The 23100-nt window shown below is 36.0% G+C and overlaps 1 protein-coding gene across 4 annotated transcripts in view; it reads right to left on the bottom strand.

Annotated features, from left to right (window-relative positions):
* HYCC1 (hyccin PI4KA lipid kinase complex subunit 1) overlaps positions 1 to 23100 on the bottom strand; it is a 94827-nt gene that overhangs the window by 12872 nt on the left and 58855 nt on the right. For 3 of the 4 annotated variants that reach the window (XM_060108293.1, XM_060108296.1, XM_060108295.1), the window contains exons 4-10: positions 22429 to 22608; positions 21504 to 21584; positions 20888 to 21003; positions 20420 to 20515; positions 11446 to 11562; positions 8383 to 8470; positions 7525 to 7684 (exon numbers count right to left, since the gene is read on the bottom strand). In XM_060108293.1, coding sequence (XP_059964276.1) covers positions 7525 to 7684; positions 8383 to 8470; positions 11446 to 11562; positions 20420 to 20515; positions 20888 to 21003; positions 21504 to 21584; positions 22429 to 22608 — 838 coding nt within the window. The remainder of the gene's footprint in view (positions 1 to 7524; positions 7685 to 8382; positions 8471 to 11445; positions 11563 to 20419; positions 20516 to 20887; positions 21004 to 21503; positions 21585 to 22428; positions 22609 to 23100) is intronic. The other variant, XM_060108294.1, reaches the window with a different exon arrangement.

Here is a 23100-nt window from a genome sequence, read left to right as displayed (position 1 = left end):
GTTCTGTGTCAAGATTTATGGCATTTACCTTCTGCAATATCTAGAAAGACTAGCTTAAATGTTTTGAAATATTTACAAATAATCTTTTTTTAATATTTAACTAAAATATACCTCTTATAATTATTCCAATTTGTTCAACAGTTAGAAAGTTATTAATGTCCTATTTTATCAATATGTTATTATATGACAGAAATTTATTAACATTTTCTAAATCAATATCCATTTTTTTAAATAATCAGTTTTAAATAAACTATTTTCCAATTGCATCTTTTTATTGTTCCATTTCTTTCTTTCTTTCTTTTTTTTTTTTTTTTGCGGTACATGGGCCTCTCACTGTTGTGGCCTCTCCCGTTGCGGAGCACAGGCTCTGGGTGAGCAGGCCCAGTGGCCATGGCTCACAGACCCAGCCACTCCGCGGCATGCGGGATCCTCCCAGACCGGGGCACAAACCCATGTCCCCTGCATCGGCAGGCGGACTCTCAACCACTGTGCCACCAGGGAAGCCCTACTGTTCCACTTCTTATCTCATCTAATAAGTTGGTCCTAAATCACTGGGAAAACTGAAACAAATCACATTTTTTGTCATTTTTAAAAAACATAATCGCAGGTATCTTTGAATTTTATTACAATCATTTAAACTTATTTAACTACCTTGGCATCCTTTAAATAGGAACTTAATGCTGAAAATGCAATACAGCTGTAACAACATGAAACCACTTTCTTTAGATTTACTCTATGTAAACTATATTTTGTTTCATTTTTCACTTAAACATTCCATATAATTAATGAAATACTCTAAAATTCTCAGGGTACTGATTTGGTATACTAAGTTAGAAGACTTAAAAATATATATAGTACTTATTTTCCATTCTTTTTCACTGCTTAAAACTTTGTACTCTTGGATCTCCTAAGTCAAAATAATGAAATGCAATATTATAAAAATAAACCATTTAACATATGCCAGGACCAAAAGCAGGGCAAAATTCAAAGAATCTAGATTACAAATATTGCTTTTATTGTTACACCTACCTGTTGCAAACAGTTGTAACCGTACATAAATGAGAATACAAGTTCAATCTATTCTATTTACCTGTCAATTTGGGATTGAGACAAGTATTAAAACAACATTCTAAAAAATCCTGACTGTAATGGTGTTATACATGTCAGATAATAGAGTACTATACCTCAGGGCTTTAGAAATTACAAAAAAATCATTAAACTGATCGTTACTATTATATCACATATGTATATTTTTTTGTTTGATATTACACTCAAACTAAACATGTTTGTCTCAAATTGAGGAAAGCCAATGAAAGGGTTAATCAATCACAGGATGATCTGAATAGCAAGCTGGCTAAAAAAAGCTTATCAAGAATACAATTATTGGGCCTCCCTGGTGGCGCAGTGGTTGAGAGTCCGCCTGCCGATGCAGGGGATACGGGTTCGTGCCCCGATCTGGGAGGATCCCATGTGCCGCGGAGCGGCTGGGCCCGTGAGCCATGGCCTCTGGGCCTGCGCATCCGGAGCCTGTGCTCCGCAACGGGAGAGGCCACAGCAGTGAGAGGCCCGCATACCGCAAAAAGAAAAAAAAAAAAAAAAAAAAAAAGAATACAATTATTGAGCAGTTAATAAAACAAAGTAAATAGTTTTAAATTAATAAAAGTCAGCCTTTACATAGTGCTTTAAAGCATACCGAAATGCTTTTCACTGACTTGTCTCATTATCTCACAAATACACAAGTGGAAAAATGGTGGGCAGTAATAAAGAATTAGGATTTCACTAGATAAGACTTTTATCAGATAACTAGTTGGCAAGAATTATAAGCACTCATTATTTGCAACCATAACTTAATTAGGGGACTTTTATGGAATGGGTATTTCAACAACCATTTTAAAAGAAAGGAGGAAAGTTGTTACATTGTTCCAAGTATAGATAATTTTTTAAAAAGTGGAAGAAGAGTGAGTCATAATGGTGGTGGTGGTGAGGAAACAGATGAAGAAAAAAATAGCAATTAAATTTGCTCTAGGAGAGGAGAAGGAATGGAAAAGTACAAGGAAATAAATAAGTATAGATTGTATAATAGAATCTTGTAGAGAATCATTCAGGGATTTAAGAAAAAGGACTCTCATAGCTGAAATGGTAGATAATGAAGATAGCTTTAGAAGCAACATTTAAGAATAACTATAGAACAGAAACATAGTTATAAAGAAATACCTTCTGTTTCCCTTTTAGCTCTGTTTATTTTTTAAACGTAATAAATATTTAAGAAAATAAAACTGCATTTTTATTATTAATTTAAAAAATTGATTATCTCACTGTTTTATCTTATTTTTCTTATTGGAATTTTCATTTTGATTCTTGTGACGGTCATAATCTACTCACATTCTTCTCTTACCTTACTTAATGCTTTTTAAAATCTTTATTCAATTATTATCTTTCTCTAATTGCATTTTACTTTCAAATTATGACTTCTAAATAGCCCTCAATCTGTAGGTGGCTCAAAAATCTAGGTTTAAAAAATACACACTAAGTGAAACACAATATGCTTAAAATAATTAACAAATATATATAAACAAATATATATAAATATATATAAAGCTATTAATTCTGAAACTATGACCCTTGAAATTCAAAAGCAGCAACTCTACATTGTAATTTTACTTTCCAAACATATGTATTGACATGGAATTATGAATTCATTAAACCTTTCTCAAAAATTTATACACAAAGTTTAAAAAGTCTGAAAACACAACATTAAGTTAAGCCATGCCAGTACAATATTAAAATAATTAAGTGAAAAGTGGGGAAAATCAGGCCAACACACTAGTTCTCAAACATGTCTCTCCAAAACAATACTTCAGCTGAAACCAACCTTTCTTTAAAAATCACCCTATTTAGTCACTGTCTGATCAAAATTAAAATTACAGGGCCTTGCGACATCTCCCTGGCTTGGGATGTTGATAGTCAGGGCGGATAAAGCATGCTGACAGAGGGCAGTGGTCAGAGGGTATATGGCAACTCTGTACTTTCCACTCAATTTTGTTGTGAGCCTAAAACTGCTCTTAAAAATAAAGTCTATTGGGCCTCCCTGGTGGCGCAAGTGGTTGGGAGTCCGCCTGCCGATGCAGGGGATACGGCTTCGTGCCCCGGGCTGGGAGGATCCCGTGTGCCGCGGGGCGGCTGGGCCCGTGAGCCATGGCCGCTGAGCCTGCGCGTCCGGAGCCTGCGCGTCCGGAGCCTGTGCTCCGCAGCGGGGGAGGCCACAGCAGTGAGAGGCCCGCATACCGCAAAAAAAAAAAAAATAAAAAAAAAATAAAGTCTATTAATAATAATAATTTAAAAATTGAACCGTCCAAAATATGATTCTAGAAATTTGGGTTGTTATTTAACAATAATAAGATGATGGCAAGGGATATGTGTTCTGAAATGTGTGGAAATGCTAAAGCTAAAGTAATTTTTTACCTTCCAAAAGAACGTTTGCCATTAAAATATAAACTATAGATAAATTCTTAACTTTAAGAAAAGAATGGCAGATCTGTGAAGCTTCAGAGAATCCTGAAATACTGATACATTCTAAAAGAGCTCAGAAAAACATTTTTGAATGCAAATGATTAAAATTGCTCCAAATTAATTTCTGAAAGACTAAACCATGAATGGGTTTTGGCTGTAAAGACAAAGAGATTTTTTCTGTTACAAATAAGAAAAAGAATACATGTGATTAACTGCTCCAATTTAATGTATTTGTTTGCATGTGCAATTTTTGGTGACTCAGATGTACAAACACACTAATGGCTTAACTATCTATATTCCTTAATGAAAAAGGGAGATGGAAAGAGAAAAAGAAAGCTCTGCTTGGCTGCTTCTGTGGGACAATCTCATTTACTCCTGCCCCTCTTCTCCCCAGCGAGGATGGAAAATGGAGAAAAAAGGAGAGAGGCAATAAATAAAGACATAAATATGGAAGCAACCTAAATGTCCATCGACAAATGAATGAACAAGGAAAATGTGGTATACATACAATGGAATATTATTTATCCATAAAAGGAACTCCTGTCACTTGTAACAACATGGATGGACCTTGAGGCCATTACGCTAAGAAATAAGTCAGACAGAGAAAGACAAATACCATATGAGATTCCTTATATACGGAATCTAAAAAAACTCCTAGATACAGAGATCAGAGGTGGGAAGTGGGAGTGGGTGAAATGGGTGAAAGTGATTAACAGGTACAAACGTCCAGTTATAAAAACATAAGTCTTGGGGATGTAATGTACAGCATGGTGACTATAGTTAATAATAAGACTGTGGGCTTCCCTGGTGGCGCAGTGGTTGAAAGTCCACCTGCCGATGCAGGGGATACGGGTTCATGCCCCGGTCCAGGAAGATCCCACGTGCCGCGGAGTGGCTGGGCCCGTGAGCCATAGCCACTGAGCCTGCGCGTCCAGAGCCCGTGCTCTGCAACGGGAGAGGCCACAACAGTGAGAGGCCCGCCTATCGCAAAAAAAACAAAAAAAAAAAGACTGTATGGTGTATTTGAAAGTTGCTTAGAGAGAAGATCTTACAAGTTTTCATCATGGGGGAAAAAAGGGTAACTATGTGTGGAAATGCATGTTAACTAGACTTATCGTGATCACAGTTCACAATATATCCATATATTGAATCATTATGTTGTACACCTGAAACTAATATTATATGTCAATTATATCTCAATTTTTTAAAAAGACACCAATAAAAGAAAAAAGAGAAGAAAAAGGGAAGAGATCCAAGAAAAAAAAAAGGGCCAATTGCTTTCTTCTTTCCCAGCACTAGCAATAACAAGGAAAAAGACAAGGAGTAAAAAAAAAAAGAGTATTCCTTAAAGTTCATGTTTCTTGTCCCTTCTCCTTCCCCAACCCTCATCATCACTGCCTTAAAGTTGCATATTCCATATTCCTACCGTATGATACAGTTCAGGGTGTGGGAAGAAATCCCTCCTCCTGAGAGGGTTGGTGTGGGAAGGGAAGGGTAGGGATAGAGGTGGAACACGAAACACATTTAGCATTCCATCAAACAAAGAAACTCTAAATGTGTTTTCACACAGTCATAAACTAAGCTTACATTCTACAGTGCTGTGCTTCAGAAACATTATAAGATGATAAGGCTTTTGTGGATCACCCTGGAATCCACATGCCCTTTAACATTGTTTCTGCAAAAATTAATGTATAAATAAAATTGTTATAATTTATATATATAATTCATATGTGAATGTAATATAATAAACATAATTTATATAAACAAACTTAATTTAAAAATCCATTTACAACTTGAGAATGATCTATATATTTAAGAACTGTAGTAAAGATACCTATCTTCCCCACAAGAAGCCAGTGTCAGCTAGAGCCCAGGACAATGATAAGATGTTCAAATAGGAATCAGGACCATGGAGATGGAAAACAGAAAAGCTTTCGATTCAGCAAAACAGGATAACAATGAAAAATACTGCTCTAGGAAGGAAAGCCAAGACTACTCTAAAAAGGGAGAATGCAACCTACCTGTAGAGATAAATAAGGACCTTGGACTAGGAATATTTTAGAGTCCACTGGATAAAGAGAATTCATACTGCAGAAGAGTGGTAAACAAGACTTAGCTACATTCTACATGCGCCTGACTTGCTTTTCACAGTTCGTTCTCTTTAAATCCTCATCCTTGACTTTTTTGTTATCATAAACAGGAGTTGCTCAAGTGTTAAGAGTTGTTAAGATTGAATAAGTGTAGGGAGACAGGTGACAAGTAAGGTTAAGGCTGTAGCCTTAAGACACTGTGCCAACCCTTCAAGTGGTAGCCAATATAAAATCTGGAAGATATGTAAGAATCTAGTATATACAATATATACAAGTAGTCTTTTCTTGTTTTGGTAATTTACTGCTATACAATATTTCTGGAAAATGATTTCTATTTTATTGCACGGTACACATCTTATTCCATTAAATGCACTTATGGACACATACACAAATCTTCTTTCACACATACATATGTGCAAATACAATTAAACTTCAATATTTCACATTTTTAACTGCAGGACCTATATTTTTCCCCTAGTTCCCAATATGTCCACCTAAATAGAAAGAATGGAAAGTGAAAAAGGAACTAAAATTCATTCTTGCATTTCCTGTAGTGGTAATTTTGGAGCAATTATGGCCACAACGGACACATATGATCTGGTTCATTGCCTCTGTATACATTTTCACTTGCTTTAATGCTTAAAAGGGGAACATGGTGATATCTAATTAAATGACTTTCTACCTGTAATCTAGTCCCAAACTGTAGCATAATTTTCACTGAAGAAACTGATGTATGTTTAGACGCTGACTGTATGTTTTAAACAGTAGCATAATTTGCCTTGATAATGGCAAATATTTACCACCTCTTTTGTGCCTTCCTAAAGGACTTTCGAGAATGGGTCACATTACTTTAAAAAAGGAAAAGATTGAAAATGATCATTGGTTAAGCTGGAAAATTTCATCATCATTTTTTTTTTTGGACATACTGTCTCCTAGATTCCCTGAGTAGAAACAAAGGCAGCTGTTCTCATCATCAACTTTCTATTTCGTAGTGAATAATCTCACTCTTCTCACTTTTGCATTTTCTCTATAGATATCATAGAGAGAACTGGAACTATCAAATATACAAAAAGGAGCTACCATTTTCATTGCAGTTTGTAGGAAGGAGAAAACAGACAATCGATTTTGTTTTACTCCAATATATATGTTTGCTTGGAGCAAAGAAATGGCTTTTTGCTTCCCATTCTATGGTTAACTTCTAGGAAAGTGATAGTAATCTCCTTACACTGATTCTTGTCCACTACAACAACTTCTAGGTAGGAGGCGAGTTATAAAAAGAATAAGAAATTAAATAAAAAATAATAAGTTATAAGAAAACGGAGAGAGATAGAAAGCATTAAGGAGGTCATGGTAAATAAAATTCACTTCCAGTAGAGTTTTTAAATAATAAAATGAAGCAGTCAAGAAGGGATACTAAAACAAACAATCTTACAAGAAAATTAACTTCTAGAAAATAGAAATGCCTAGAGTTGTATCAATACCATGGGATTCTTTACCAAGACGTCCAGAAGAAAATGTTAAAGTCCCTATTGGTTGTTCCATTTCAATAAGCAAGTTTACCTGCTAAAGAGTTGAAAAATCAGAAACATTAAGGAATATTTGCAAATAGTTGTGAATAGAAACCCAAAATGTATTAATAATTGAAAAATGCATTTCCTACTCTCCTACTGTGTTGAAATAAAATTTAAAAGCCAATACAATGTTCAAATAAATTTTCATCCGTATATGTAACACAAGGGGCTCTGTATTCTTATTGCCTGCCATTCATGGGTAATAAATGAAAAGTTAAAGGTGATCCAACAGCTCTTTATTCGATGCCACTATGGTATTATTTACTAAATTTAGAAGTTACAGCACCTTAAGTACAGAGAAGAAGGAGACAGCAATAACGATCCTCTAATTTGAGGAGTGTTTTATTTCTTACCGTGTCTTTTCCACCTATGACCTCTTATTGACATGCTGGTTACTGCATTTCTCGATATTCTAGAAGAAGTTGGTGTGATTTCAACTTGAATACACCTTGTACCCTCCTTACTAGATTTCATGGCACCATGAGGCAATGAAGCCTGTATTGCATTGGCAACCTAAGAAGGAAAAATATAGTTCAAGATTGGCATTAAACAGATGTATTATTATACCCTTAGATAAAACAAGATGCTAAATTCTTTTTTCAATTTTGTTTATTGAAGTAGAGCTGATTGACAATGCTGTGCCAACCTCTGCTGTGCAGCAAACTCGCTCAGTTATCCACAGACACATTCTTTATTTATAGTCTCTTCCATTATGGTTTATCCCAGGATATTGAGTATAGTTCCCTGTGCAAGACATTAGGACCTTGTTGTTTATCCCAAGATGCTAAATTTTAACAGATTTTTAAAAAGAATAATTCCTTCAAGATCTTTCATAAGATCCTCTAAAATGAGGAGTAAGAACGCAGAAGGAAACATGGTTAAAAATATATGTGATGAAATTTAAAATTCCAAAATACTAAATTATATTTCCAAATGCCTAATGCCAATTAATAAATGAAGCTTGAGCATGTTAATGAGAATATTCTTAGAAGTGAAAATGACTATTCATATCAGGCTAAGACGTTAGCCTAATGAAATTTTCAAATAATATATACCTTTTTCGAGTAACATATTTTTCTACTATAACAGGAACATGAATCACTGAGTATTAATAATGTATTAATGCACTACAAATGGCTACTTCTCAATTTATAGTTTTAAATTGAGAAATTTTAAATTACAAAATTTACATAAATAAGTGAGACACCTACCAGCAATGGCTCTGGATATAATTCTAGCTGGGCTCTGTATATAATATCATCCAATGCTTTTTGTGCTAGATCCCATTCTCCATTATAACTATAAAATTAAATGAAGTATAATTATTTTAAATTAATTCTATATAACTAAACAAGATATAATGAGAAATTGTTTATCTTTAATAAGGAAAATAATAGACCGTATTAGCACATTGCTTAGCCTTCCACCCTCATTAAATATATATTTCTAAATCTTTGAATTCCTTTCAACTGTATCTGAAAGCCTATTAATAGCAAAGAAAATTTTACAGATGTTCATTTCTTCTCTAAAGAACATGTCTATTTATAGAACAGACAGCCAAAAAGCTAGGCAATCTCGAAGCACTTTACGCTTTCAAAACCAGTCACAGCATAATAAATTATATACCTTAGAATGTTCAGAACACTTTATGGTCAAATTACTCTGTAACTCCCATGGTTTTTAATGAAAATCTACAACTACTGTGGCTTGCAGCATCCTAAGTAGTTACTTCTTTGCATTCACATAGTCATTTAGAAGTGTACATGACATATGCTGCAAACATCACAGAGATATTGGGAAAAAAGTGCATGTGTATATTAATTTTCAAAGATATGGCCAAAGTCTTCCTAAAAATTGGCTAAACGATGGAATGGACAGAGAAATAATGGCTTGCTCATATGACAACAAAATAAAGAAGTGTGAATTACATCAAGCGTGCAAGTGAGGCCTAAAAAATGGAAGCAGCATTGCTCTCACCCTAAAAACAAGATAAAGCCAGGTAATCTACAAAATCATAACTTCTCATGAATCCAACAAGCAGCTAAGGTCACAGGGCAACCAAGTAGCCCGAAACCCAATGGCAGCCAGGTGTCCCTGAAGAGAGTGAGGCCACAATGCAGGTGGGTAAAAAGAATTCAGCTAAACTTTTCAACAAATTTCTAAAAGCCAGGTGTGGGCCAGTACAAGAGTACAAACACTCTGGAAGCAGATACAAGGGGACGTCACACCCACTCATAAGCTCTTCTCCACAAACCACCTTTAGGCACTCATAAGAAAAACTAAGCGCAAGGCAGGGGACCAGAGAAAGCTGCTCTTGGTAGTGCAGGCCTGAAGGAGAAGAGTGGCCACCAGAGCAGGAAAGGCACCAAGATCCAGCCAGACACTTTCAGTGGAACAAAAGTTTAAAGCCTTTGGGGAAAGAGCAGAAAAACCCTTTCACCCTGAGGGTGGAGATGAAGACCAACTCACTCTTGCTGTGAGGGAGAGAAAAAGAAAAAAAGCCTCTACATGTAGGGGAGGATCAGGAAATCATCCTATGCTGAGAAGAAGGAAGGCCAGAGGTCTCTTACCACTGGAGGAGGGGCAGGACCACTGAGGAACTCCCACCCAGATAAGCAGGGACATAGGGCCTGCTTAGAACTGAGGCCAGACAAGGACAACAGAAAACACCACTTCCCCTCCCTCCCACCCCCAACCAGGCTAGTACACATCTAGAAACATGCAGCAGCACTCTACTGCTGGAGGAGGGGCAAGAACACGGAGAGAGACCCTCTCTGAGGTATAGACACACCGGGAAAGCTAAAAGCTGAGGATGGAGCAAGAGTATTGAGGAAAAACCCTCCAGCAATAAGTAGCAGGTAACATAAAAGGAATTTGAAGTAGGTGGTGCAATATAGGTAATCATAGCAGCAACGAATCCAGTCCCAGCTCACTCCTGCCTACAAAAAACTCTACTAGTATCCCAGAAAAGAGGCATATCCATTTCCAGGCATAAATAATATTTATCTCAATCTTTACTGTCCTACCCATGAGCAAAATAATGATCAATCAAATACTACAAAGCACACAAAAAGCAAGAAGAAAACAACCCACTATCAAGAGACAAAAAACAACCAAACCAAATTCAGAGATGACTCAGATGTTGTACTTATCCGGGAAATTAAAATAACTGAGATTAATATATTAAATGCTCTAGTGGAAAAGAGGGACAACATGTATGAACTGACGGGTAGTTTAGCAGAGAGATAGGAACTATAAGAAAAAGCCAAATGAAAGGCTAGAAATAAACACAGTAACGGAGATGAAGAACCCCCTCAGTGGGCTCATTAGTAGACTCAACATAGTCAAGGAAAGAATCAATGAACATGAAGATAGATCAACAGAACTTAATCAGAAACACAAAGCAAAAAGGAGAGAAAATAAAATAGATCAGAGCATCTAAGAGCTGTGGGACAATATTAATGGTCTAACACAGGGGTCAAGAAACTTTTTCTTAAAGAGCCAGATAATAAATATTTTGGGCTTGTGGGCCATACTGTCTCCACTGCAACTAGTCAACTCTGTCACTATAGCACAAAAGCAGCCAAAGACAATACATAAACAAACAGATATCACTGCTTTTCAATAAAACTTTTTAAAAACCAGGGAGCATGCCAGATTTGGACCAAAGATCATAAATTCTGCCTTCAGTTAAGAAGCTTATAATCTACTGGGGAAAATTAAGGTATCAAGTGAATATAATATAAAGTATAGTAAAATATGTGTAGTAAGAGAAGTACAAAGTAGTAAAAGATAGGGTGCAAAGAAAAATACTAATATCTCAAGTATCAAGTAAGACTGAGCATCAATATTAGAAATTAATAGCAAATTCATAATAAACTTTGATGCAAGAGGCTCTAAGATGTTTCTCAAGAATTAAAATTTCTGGAAATGGAAAAGAGATATTCATTAGGGAAAAAATGCTACTTGGAAATTACAGCAAAAAAAAAAATTGAGTAATGAAGAAAGAAACTGTAAGTGTATTTAGGTGTCACTAATTTTCATTCTGTCCTGAATTAAAGAAAGACGATGAAGTGTTTTAGTTGGTTACAAATTCTTTGGAATATTAAAAGATACGTTTTAAATAATAAAACTATTATCAAGATATTGATTCATATTTTTTTCACAAAAATATGCTGATTGTTCATTGAGATAATAATATAGCAACAATAAAATAACAGACTATAATTTTCCAAAGAGATCAAAGGTTAACTCTGTATATGAAATAAACTTACAAGGCAAAATAAATTCCTGTTAACATCTGCACCATGAATCCTGAAGAAACTGGTACCCTGCTACTTATACCTTTGTATTTTCTTACATGTTGTCGAGGATATCCACAAACACAGATTCTAGAAAGACCAAAATAAATATATTTGTAAAATTAGTAAAAATTAAGGTAATTTATTTTTTAACATTTATAAGCCAACAATGTACGAGGTATGCTCTCATAACAAACCAAACAGCAATGAAACAAAGAATCTTTCAAAACAGAACATTTGTCTGTAACATTTTACTGAGTAAGTTAGACTGGGAAAAAATGTAGAAAGCTGGGGGTATGTTAATATAAAGTAAGTGAACCAGATTCTCAGAGCTGGTTCACTAATTTTGATCAATCATTATTATTGACCAAATTATTAATGATTTTTGGTTATCATAAAACCATAAAACATGAAGCTCAGCACTATTCATCATGAATAGATCAGTGGTATGATCCTCTATTCCCGATAAAGTTCTTGACACAAACTGCAGGCTCCAAAAAAGTATTCTAAAATTAGACTCAAACTTCATATAGTATATCTTAATAAATTTCAGATAGATTGAAAATTTTAATGTTAAAATACCATAAGAGGGGACTCCCCTGGTGGCGCAGTGGTTAAGAATCCGCCTGCCAATGCAGGGGACATGGGTTCGATCCCTGGTCCAGGAAGATCCCACGTGCCACGGAGCAACTAAGCCCATGCGCCACAACTACTGAGCCTGCACTCTAGAGCACATGAGCCACAACTACTGAGCCTGCGTGCCACAACCACTGAAGCCCACGCGCCTGGAGCCCGTGCTCTGCAATGAGAAGCCCACGCACTGCAACAAAGTGTAGCCCCCACTCGCCACAACTAGAGAAAGCCTGCGTGCAGCAACGAAGACCCAATGCAGCCAAAAAAAAAAAAAAAAAAAAAAAAAACCAAAGTAACATACTATCATCAGGGAGTGAAAAGGAAAGAATAAGAGGAATGTATAATTATCGCCACATTTATTGGGGGGTTTGGATAGCTGGCTGGCTGGTAGTGCCACTAAATCAATTAGGACAAGTAACACATACTGTTTTGGAAGGTGCTAAGTTTCAGGTATGTTTATTTTTAGGTATACAATATAGGTATCAGTTTTGTCTGTCATGTCCTCTCTCCCACCCCCAACGTCTTCCATTAATAGTACCTCTATCCCTCTTACCTTTAGGAAGTAGTCTCCCCCTATAAAATTAAGTATAACCATGTGATTATGGTGAGGCTGACAATAAAACTGCCTGTGACAAGAGATTGCTACTCTAAGATCTATTTTTCCCTTCTTCCTTTTAATAACATATATAAAGGCACACTCCCCTCCACACTCCCGAACCAATTTTAACTAGAACTATGGCCACCTGCTAGAGACCATATTTCCTAGGCTTCCTTGCATCTAAGTGTGACCATGTGACTAGTTCTGGACAGTGGTCTGTTAACTGAAGTCGTACGACTTCTAAGCTGTACCCTTAAAAGGCAGCTGCTTGCCTTCCACTCTCGCTTTCTCCCTGCTTTCAGGATAGAACGCAGATGTAATAGTAGTGATCCATCACCATACAGACAAGAGTAACACCATAGGGAATGGTAGAATCCCAAGAAAGAAGGAGCCTGAATACTTTAGAAACAGAGTCAATCTGCCCTCAGACCATCTATCAGCTTGGACTTTTATGTGAAAGAAAAATAAATAGCCACAAATAAACAGCCAAACCAATATTTAACCTGATACAGTACTCTTCCAATAATACTGCTGCGCAACTTGGCCCTATAGGGGTTTGTATAAGCTTCAGATGGCACAATCGAAACTTTTGCTGGATTGTTTTTCATAGTGAACCTGGGAGAGATGTTCTTTTTCCTGCGTTCACTAAAGGAAGACAATGTAAGCTTTTAGCTGCCTGTGGTCACTGCTCTTACCACATAGAAGAAGCCTATCTTCAGTAAAAAAAAAACAAGTATAATGCCAACAGATGAAAATGAGGTAAGAGAGAGAGAGGAGAGAATAGCCTGATAACAGTTGAGCCTCTGCATCTAGTTGACCCTGAGGCCAGTTCCATCCCTACTCTTCCCAAGTACTAACAGCCAAAAACTTTCCCTTTGATATTAGGTAGTTTTACATAGGTATCAGTCAGTTGCAAGAGAAAGAGTTCTAACTCTTACAAGGTATCTATGGGACATCTTGATGAAGATGTTTACTGAACTGGATACACAGGTTTAGAAATCAGGAAAGAAGTATAGGGTTTAAGAAAGAGAATATGGTCAGAAAAATAAGTTATTGCTGTTATTACACAATTTTTAAAAAACAACATTGCCATAGCTCTAGAATGGTCAATCAACTTTTTTTTTTTTTGCTGTACGCGGGCCTCTCACTGCTGTGGCCTCTCCCGTTGCGGAGCACAGGCTCCGGACACACAGGCTCCGCGGCCATGGCTCGCGGGCCCAGCCGCTCCGCGGCATGTGGGATCCTCCGGGATCGGGGCACGAACCCGTGTCCCCTGCATCGGCAGGCGGACTCTCAACCACTGCGCCACCAGGGAGGCCCGGTCAATCAACTTTTAAATTTACTTTAGGTAAGAACTAGAGAGATAGTTCTCTCAATTCACAAAAGACATAGGATTCCAGGTTCTCTTGTTTTCTCTACTAGCTACCTATAAGGAAATAAGCAATTATCTGTTAGAGGCTGTATTTACTTCTTTATTCAGAAGTGCAAAGGGTTAGTGTCTTAGTCCGTCTGGGCTGTTATAACCAAATACAACAGAAGGAGTAGTTTATAAACAACAAAAATTTATTTCTCATAGTTCTAGAGGCTGGAATCACAAGATCAGGGTATCGGCATGGTCGGGCGAGGGCCCTCTTCAAGGTTGGAGAGTTCTTGTTATATCTTCACATGGCAGAAGGGGAGAGGGAGATCTGGCTAAGAACACTAATCCCATTCTCAAAGGCCCCACCTCCTAATACCATCACATTGGGCATTAAGATTTCAACATAAGAATCTGGGGATGGGGGGAACACAAACATTCAGATCATAGCAGTTAGGGGGGTTTGTTTGTTTGTTTTTTAGCAGTTAGGTTTTAATAACTACTAAAACTTTACCCAAACTGTAGCAAGTGACTTCAGGAATTTTTCATTTATCAATGAAAGATTTTTAAAAAATAAAAACTGATTTCCTTTAATCATAATTTTACTTAATGGTTCACAAATCTGAAGTGGAAGAGATCATCTATCATTCATTCATTGAAAAAATAGTTACTAAGTTTTTACTGTATGCTAGGCATTTCTCTTGAATTCTAAGGAGACAGCAGTGAAAAAAACACCAAAGTTCCTGACCTCATGATATTCCAGCAGTTGACAGGCTATACCAAGTGAACAAACAAGGTAATAACAGTGTTAGAAGTGCTAAAAGGAAATAAACTGGGGTGGGAAGATGCTACTATAGAAAAGATGATAATGGAAGATCTCTCCAAGGAGGTAACATTGAGCTGAGACCCAAAATAATCTAGTGCTAGCCAGCTGCAGCATAACTCATAATGGCAACTCTTTACCCTCTTTTCTCCAGTCCTTTTTTTAAAAAAAATAATTAATTTTTGGCTACTTTGGTTCTTCGTTGCTGTGCACGGCTTTCTCTAGTTGTGGTGAGCGGGGGCTACTCTTCGTTGCGGTGCGCAGGCTTCTCATTACGGTGGCTTCTCTTGTTGTGCAGCACAGGCTCTAGGTGCACGGGCTTCAGTAGTTGCGGCACATGGGCTCAGTAGTTATGGCTCGTGGGCTCTAGAGCACAGGCTCAGTAGTTGTGGCGCACGGGCTTAGTTGCTCTGCAGCATGTGGGATCTTCCCGGACCAGGGATCAAACCCGTGTCCCCTGCATTGGCAGGCAGATTCTTAACCACTGGGCCACCAGGGAAGCCCTCTCCAGTCCTTGCTTTTAATAATTAAGAATTCTGATTTATTCATCAGTACTCTGAATGCTCTCTTCAAAGATATTCTTTTCGCATAGATCCTTCACTGAATTTACATAAAATGCAGAACTAAGCAAAAACAATCAACAAAGCTACATGTCACATGAATGCCTGACTCCTCTGTTCATCAGAGGGTATCCTGAAGTTGCCTGACTTCCCTTTACAAATCCAAAACATAAGGACTCGACCTTACGAAAGAGCAGCTGAGTGGCCTAACCTCCACTGCTGTATTAAACTTACTCTGCGGTCACATATAGGTATCTCCCAAATTCACAAACCATGATAAAATAAAATTCCTTTTAGAAGGCATATTTGTCAATACATTTCTGGAAGAAGTTCTAAGTATCAATTTGTAAGTGAGGGAAACTACTGCCATAATTCTCATTCTCTGTTGAGAGATACTATCTCTTTCTTAGACTGAGAGTAAACCTGTGGGATTGTTCTCAATATACTGAATTACAAACCACAAAATGATTAGAAAGCCCAATTCCAGTGGGGCTGACTGGAGAGAGTATTTATTTAGAACTTAAAGTAGAAAAGAAAATAGATTAACTACTTTCATTAGATCATCAGACCAGTGAGTAGAAACTAGCTAGAAAAAAAGGGAAACAATGATTTTTCTATTTTTTAGCTTGAGAAATATTTAAAATTTGGTCCAGTTCTATTTCCTATCCATCTGGATAAAATACATAGACTATGAAATAAAACTAACCAATTTCAAAACCTCTTCCTTTTCTGCTCTGCTTTTTAAATAGTGAGGAGAGGGGAGGTGAGGAGAAGGCCAGGAGAGCAGAAAAAGTGGGGGAATAAGGGAGAAAAGAGAAAATGGAAGAAATTCCTATACAGTAATGAGCACTTTTCTGTTCTCATGCTTCTGCTCTTTGAAATTAGGAGCCTAATAAAGGCTGCATCTTCTATCACTTTCCTCAAGAGAATACCATATACAAAAATAGTGCTCAAGTTGCTGGAGAAGAGAGATTATTTCAGATGGGTTGTAAAGGAAGGATGGAGAAGACTTACAATGGTGGAAAGGTGTACAAAGTAAATAATAAGCAATGAAAAGCCAACTGTAGGTTCTTTCAACAAGGAATTTCCTAGTATAAGATATGCTCTAGAACGGCTGGCAACTGCAAACAGGTGGGAAAAAAGAGCGGCTGTGTATCTATAGTGAACATGTGTGTTCATCATTGGGGTACTAGCTGTCATTTACTGAATGATAACAAAGTGGCATACACTGTGCTAAGAGCTTGTTCTCCCTCTCTCTCTCTCTCTCTCTCTATCATTTTATCAGTCAGGAAAATTAATCCACAAGATGGTTTATTTGCACAAAGCTGTCCCTAATAGACAGAAAACAAGAAGAAATCTGTTCAGTGGTCAGGAAGGCTGATTTAGGAATCAAGAGTGAGTCAGGGTTTCATTACAGATTCACAGGAACAAATACACTAATCAAGAATCCCTAGCAGTACATATTCAAGTCAGTCACCGAGGTGACTCACCAAGTGAACAAAATCAGAACAGTCCCTTAGACAATGGGGGAAAATTTAATTTACAGCTTAGTACAGTTTCATCTTTAATATTTATATTCTACATCAAAAGGCAAGACAAGTCATTTCTTAAACACAATTGTATTAAAAGAGATGCTCAACAGAAAAAAAAAGAAAAAAATATTTCCCCAAATTTAGAGGACTTAGGAATATACTAATAAAACTTATTTGTAGTATTGGTGGGTATGTTGCTTTTAGGAGGGCCATATGTAATACTTAGTACTAGCAGAAAATAAAAACTTGTTGACTAAAACTCAGTCTACCTCTTGCCTCCTTTCAGATCTCTCTTCTAGTGGTCCATGCACATAGGTAGGAGGAAAACACAGGCTATCAAGCTGGCCATCAGTATACTTACAGTTAACTGAAGCAAAGTTTATAGTTAACTGAACAGATTTTTGACCAGTAGAATAGATTTGTATGTATGCGTGGAGGGTGGGAAGTGTCCAGGATTGTTTTAATTCCACGATTCATTACAATCAGAAGGTTAAAAAAAGAACAGAACACACTTGTCACTGAACCTAGCTCAGGTATTCCATGAAATTTTTCTGGTTGTATTTATGTGTCCTTCCTCCTAGATAACCCAGTCTATCATTTTGGTATAATTATCATCAACAACCAAACTAATCAGCAATCTGAAACAACTGCCACATGGCCAAAACAACTTGATTAGCCATGACACAGTGTGATCACTTTATTTTATTCTTCAGGAAAACCTGCACCAGGACTAAGATCATCAGGAATCTCTTGTACTTTAACTATCATAATCATTTATAACTTACTTATCACCATAGTTCTATAACTAATTTTCCTTCCATAGCTCTGGACTAGGCTTTGCTTGATTAGATACTAGTGCTTTCTAGTTCTTTGCTATACATCTTTAAAGTGTACACCTTAATTAGAATATTTGATAAATGATTAAGGGAATCCAGAGTTAAGAGAAATAAATAACTAGATTTTAAACTATTGAGAATACAGTAATAGGGAATCTAAAACAAAAACAAAAGCAAACTAAAAAAGATGGAAACGATAAATTTGATGGAGTTCCTATTACATCATGTTCTGTGGCTTAAGAGTTAGCATTATTAAATAGTTTAAGTCTTTTGAATTACATAGATCTCTTTCCTCCCTCATTTTCTTATAGCTAGTGAGTATACAAGAGTTTTTCTTGTGGCATAGAATTAATGTAGTATGTTTCTACTAAAATCTTCCTCGGCCAAAATCCTATAGCTAGTTTTCAAGTAATCGGTGTTTCTATTTGTTTTCAAAACCAGCTCTTACTTGCGTTCTTAAGGGATTACCTAATTCCCTCGTTAGTTAAATTGATATATTAGCAATTTTCTACCCAGAACATAAAGGTAATTATACTGAAGATAGTGCACTGGAGTTACACAGGACAGAAACCAGTGACACATGTTCTTTCCTAACTTTGCCATCACTCATTTTAGGAAAACATCAACAGTGGTTCTTATTTAGGAGGTTGTGTTAGAACATTTGTATGTATTAGAACGTTAGAGCTTCAAGCATATTAGAATATTCCTGGGTCCTACCATCTAAAATACTGCTTTGAAGTAGTGTGTTTTAAGTTCTACAGGTGAAAAGTTCCTGCATCGAACTACTCCTTAAGCCAAAGTTTCTGAAGTGTTGGTTCTTACACTCATTTTAGTGCATAACAACATTTTCACTGGACCATAATGAAATGAGAAACAAGGAATGCTAAACATCTCACTTGTGACTTATAAACTGTTGTCCTGCCCTTCCATTCTACCCCTTTTGGGTGTTAAAATACTCTCCCCTTTCATTAAATAATGTTGACGGTAGATATTTATTATACAATGACTTGACAAAAGACAAAGTCGGCAACACCATGTAAATACCCACTTCAGCTTTTTTGAAATTTTACAGATCTGTGAAATTCAAAAACTCTGGGTACCTCTGCCTTTAAAATATTTAAAACAAGAAACATATTAGAAAGAGTCAGAGAGATGGCACACTGGTACTGTCTTCTAAGGTGCAGCAAATGTACTTGTGCTCCAATTCAGGAAATATCTGAATGACTCTCCACTTCTCTATCTTCTCTAATAAGCCCCCTGCCTTGTTACCTCCCTCTCCCTCTGGTCCTGCGTGGTTTTCTATCTTATTCAATAGAATCAGTTTAGGTTTTTTGTTTGTTTTGTTTTGACTTCATTTCTAAGTATTGCTCTATGCACCCTCCCTCTTACTAAATTTCCAAAGCTACATTTTCTAAATAAGTTTCCCAAATCTAAATTATTTTACAAGTTCCTTAATTCTATATTTTCCCTTATTTACTTGAATTACCAAAGGCATTTTCTCTGCCTTGTTTTTTTTTTGTTTTCTTTTTTTTGTTGTTTTTTTAAAAAAGGTAACAGGGACTTCCCTGGTGGTCCAGAGGTTAGGACTCCTCGCTTTCACTGCTGAGGGTGCGGGTTCAGTCCCTGGTTGGGGAACTAAGATCCCGCAAGCCATGCAGTGCGGCCAAAAAAAAAAAAAAAAAGGTAACATCGTCAACATAGAAAATGTAGAGAATGACAGAAAATCACACAGGAAAAAAATTAAAATAAACTATAATTCCACCAAGTAGACATAACTATTGTTAATATTCTGGTCATATTCAGTCAACACTGGAATCACACCATATATACTATCATTAAGTACTCTTTTAAATCAGAATTCTTAAATATTTGCATAGTATACACAAGGATTACCATAATTTACTTAACCAAGCTCTTGGCTAAATTTTTTTTAACATGAAAAGTTTAAAAACCAGTATCTCTTACTTCCTTCTTGGTACCAAATTAGAGCACAATAAAAATAACTACCTAGGGCCTCCCTGGTGGCTCAGTGGTTTGAGAGTTCGCCTGCCGATGCAGGGGATACGGGTTCGTGCCCCGGTCTGGGAGGATCCCATATGCCGCGGAGCAGCTGGGCCCGTGAGCCATGGCCGCTGGGCCTGCGCATCCGGAGCCTGTGCTCCGCAACGGGAGAGGCCACAACAGTGAGAGGCCCGCATACCGCAAAAAGAAAAAAAATAAAAAATAAAAAAATAAAAAAAATAACTACCTAGATAGATAGATAGATAGATAAACAGACAGATAAAAAAGCAAAGAAAACAGAAACCAACCACATGCCAAAAACTGAAAGGTCATAATAGTTCCATTCTTTTAATTATATAGTATGATCCTTTTCTAATTAAATATTCTATTGAAATGTTATTCAGCTTTACCCACTTCACTGTGTGTTTTGTGACTTCATTGTGTTTTTAGGGAGCTTTCTGTATGTCAACTATGTGGAGCTTTATATTAACCTATTTAGTGTTTCAAGCAAATGATTAAACAAAACAAAAATAACGTAGATATATAACAAACTAGCAATCCTAGATTCATCTAGTTCAATACTAAAAACATTTGAATTTTAATTTACCTTGAACAAATTTGACACAGTGATTGAAGAGAAACACTGGGCATATAAGTTAGGGCAGCATTGTAACACAACAAAAGGAATGTCAACACTTCAAACCTAAAGATAAACCAAAAGAATATTTACAAATCTTGAGAATTCTAAGAAGTCAACTGTAATTAAGCAAGCATTGGGGAGGGATATTATGTTACAGAACAGACCTGTACAATATAATCACACCAATAAGAATACAAAACTGAAAGGAAAAAGTAACAGTCATATGAAAATTATCTTAAAAATTCAATGTTCCAGATGACATCTGAAGCAAAGTGTAAGTGACAAATCGGGAAGATGTGTTTTTCTCTTGTATAAAATGACTCAACATTTTAAAAATTGTTACATACAACTCATTAAACATTATTTATAAATCTACTGAAATAATTCTTAAAAAATTAGCATGGTACAATAGCAGGTTATGTCTCCACAGTATACCTATTCTGTGCTGTCAGCATCTCCCTTTGGGGGTGAGGTCCGCTGTACACAACTTTTGACAAGCCATGCTGGGATAGGGCACTCTCGGTCAGAGCCATGGACCCAATGCTGGAAGGCTAAAGAAAAGACATGTGAATAAAGAAAACAACATTCTGTTGAAGATGTGGTATTTAGAATATATACACCAGTAAGAATGATTGCCAAGAACATCATACATCTTGGAAATATTCAGACTGCCTACTAAGTAGTCTGCTCAAAGATTTAACAAATAATTAAAAACAAACCACAAATAGAAATACAAAATAGTTTAACTTTAAAAATTCTACCCCAGAAATACATAATTGCCACACATAAAAAATCTAATCTTATCTGTCAGGAGAAGGGGAGAATATTTCAAAATGAATACTTTTAATAGATCTTTTACAATCAGGTTTTAGTTTAATGATTTTGATTGCCCATTTTTACTTTGGGAACAGCCAATACTTTGTGTGGTGTTTTATACTTTTTAAGGCACTAATAAACTGATCAAACTTTTTGTCTCAATAACCAGACCCTAATTTATAGCAACTTCAAATCTTAGGACCAATAAACTTACTTTGATAAAAATGTCACTTACCTCATGATATACAGATGGTTTGGATAAAGATGGGATCGTAAAACTCAATACTTTGCTATGTCCCTGTTTGTCAACTATTTCCTACAAAAGTGAAAGAAAATATCTTACAATATTTATTTTTTATACATAAATTTAAAAGCTGAATTTAAACTGTTAGTCTAAAAAAAAGACTTGAGAAGAAAGGAATTTTAAATTCAGCTAAAATCTTAAACTATGATAATCGATTATTCACAAATACTAGGAGTTAACCTTCTCCTTAAAATATAAGTACCATAGTTTTAAGGATGAAATACAGATGTAGTATGGTAATCATTGATTTTTTTCTCATGTAAAAAGTTCTACTTTCTAAATCAATTAACATAGTTATGAAATACATTATGAAATGACCCTTAAATTTTTTTTTCCACTTTAAAAAGTACAAACCTTAAGTATGTATCTAGAATATTGTACTATTTAATATACAAACACTATTAGTAATGCAAACTATATATTTTAAATCAATGGTGTGAAGTCTGGAGACAGTCCAGATTTTACAGAATTATTATTGGTAGATATTAGACTAGATCTTTTCTCCCAAACTTTCTGTGAAGGTCACAACAGACAATTAATAGACAGTGGATTTTAAGTTTAAAAAATTTAAAACTCAACACTGATATTTTCAGATACCTCCATAAAATTATTTAAATGGACTGATTTTTAGTCTCCAATCAATCAAAAAATGTATATTTACATAATTGTATGTATGCCCATATAGCCTTCAACCTCCATAAAGTTATTTTTGGGAGAATGAGCTATGAGTCATTTGATGTATTAAAAATAAATATTAGCTTTACTAAAATGAAAAATAGCTGCCATTATGTATTCATTTTTGTTGAAAGGGTTATTTTTGTCAGAAAACATTTTGTTAACTACATTAAATACAAACCAAATTGTAAACCCCTAGGAGAAGAGCTTCAATGCATCCACTGCTATGCACATTTCTGCTGGCTGAGACGGCAAGGTAGCACCAAATCAGTTCTGGAAGAAACTGCAGTGTAAATCGAAGCAACTGCTCCTCTCCACTGCGATAGAATTCAAAGAGCTGGTGACAGACAGGTTCTAGCAACTGCAAGAAAGACAAAATATTCATTCAAGGACTGGACTGTATTTGAATGACACTGATGTATGAAATATAAAAGGTTTTCCCTGATTGGTAATTACTGAAATATACAAATGTTTCCATTTTTTAGAAACACAAAACTCTTCACAGCTAAGCTATTTAGTAATGAACTCTAGTGGAAGGCCAAACTGCAAACTAAGTGTATACTGAAGCACTTTATAAACTCTAAAACATTCTGTAACTCGAAGGTAGTATTGTTATTAAAACCATATCTTTTAAAATTCCTAAAATAGATAGGTTGTGAGAAGTTTCTTCCTGAATATCCTTGCTTCCAGATAAAACATGTCAATATAAATGACTGGCTACAGGGTTGGAGAAATTGAAATGGGAGTCCTAGGGAGTTACTGTCTCATTGCCTTCCTGAGTTATAACTAGGCAGCATCGGAGAGCAACGCCCAGTATATGTGGAGGGAGAAGCTGAATAATATAAAGCCCCTA

The sequence above is a fragment of the Mesoplodon densirostris genome, chromosome 9, assembly GCF_025265405.1.
Source record: "Mesoplodon densirostris isolate mMesDen1 chromosome 9, mMesDen1 primary haplotype, whole genome shotgun sequence".
Classification (NCBI taxonomy): Eukaryota; Metazoa; Chordata; class Mammalia; order Artiodactyla; family Ziphiidae; genus Mesoplodon; species Mesoplodon densirostris.
The sequence above is the reverse complement of the archived record's forward strand: the minus strand, read 5'-3'. Positions and strand labels throughout refer to the sequence as shown.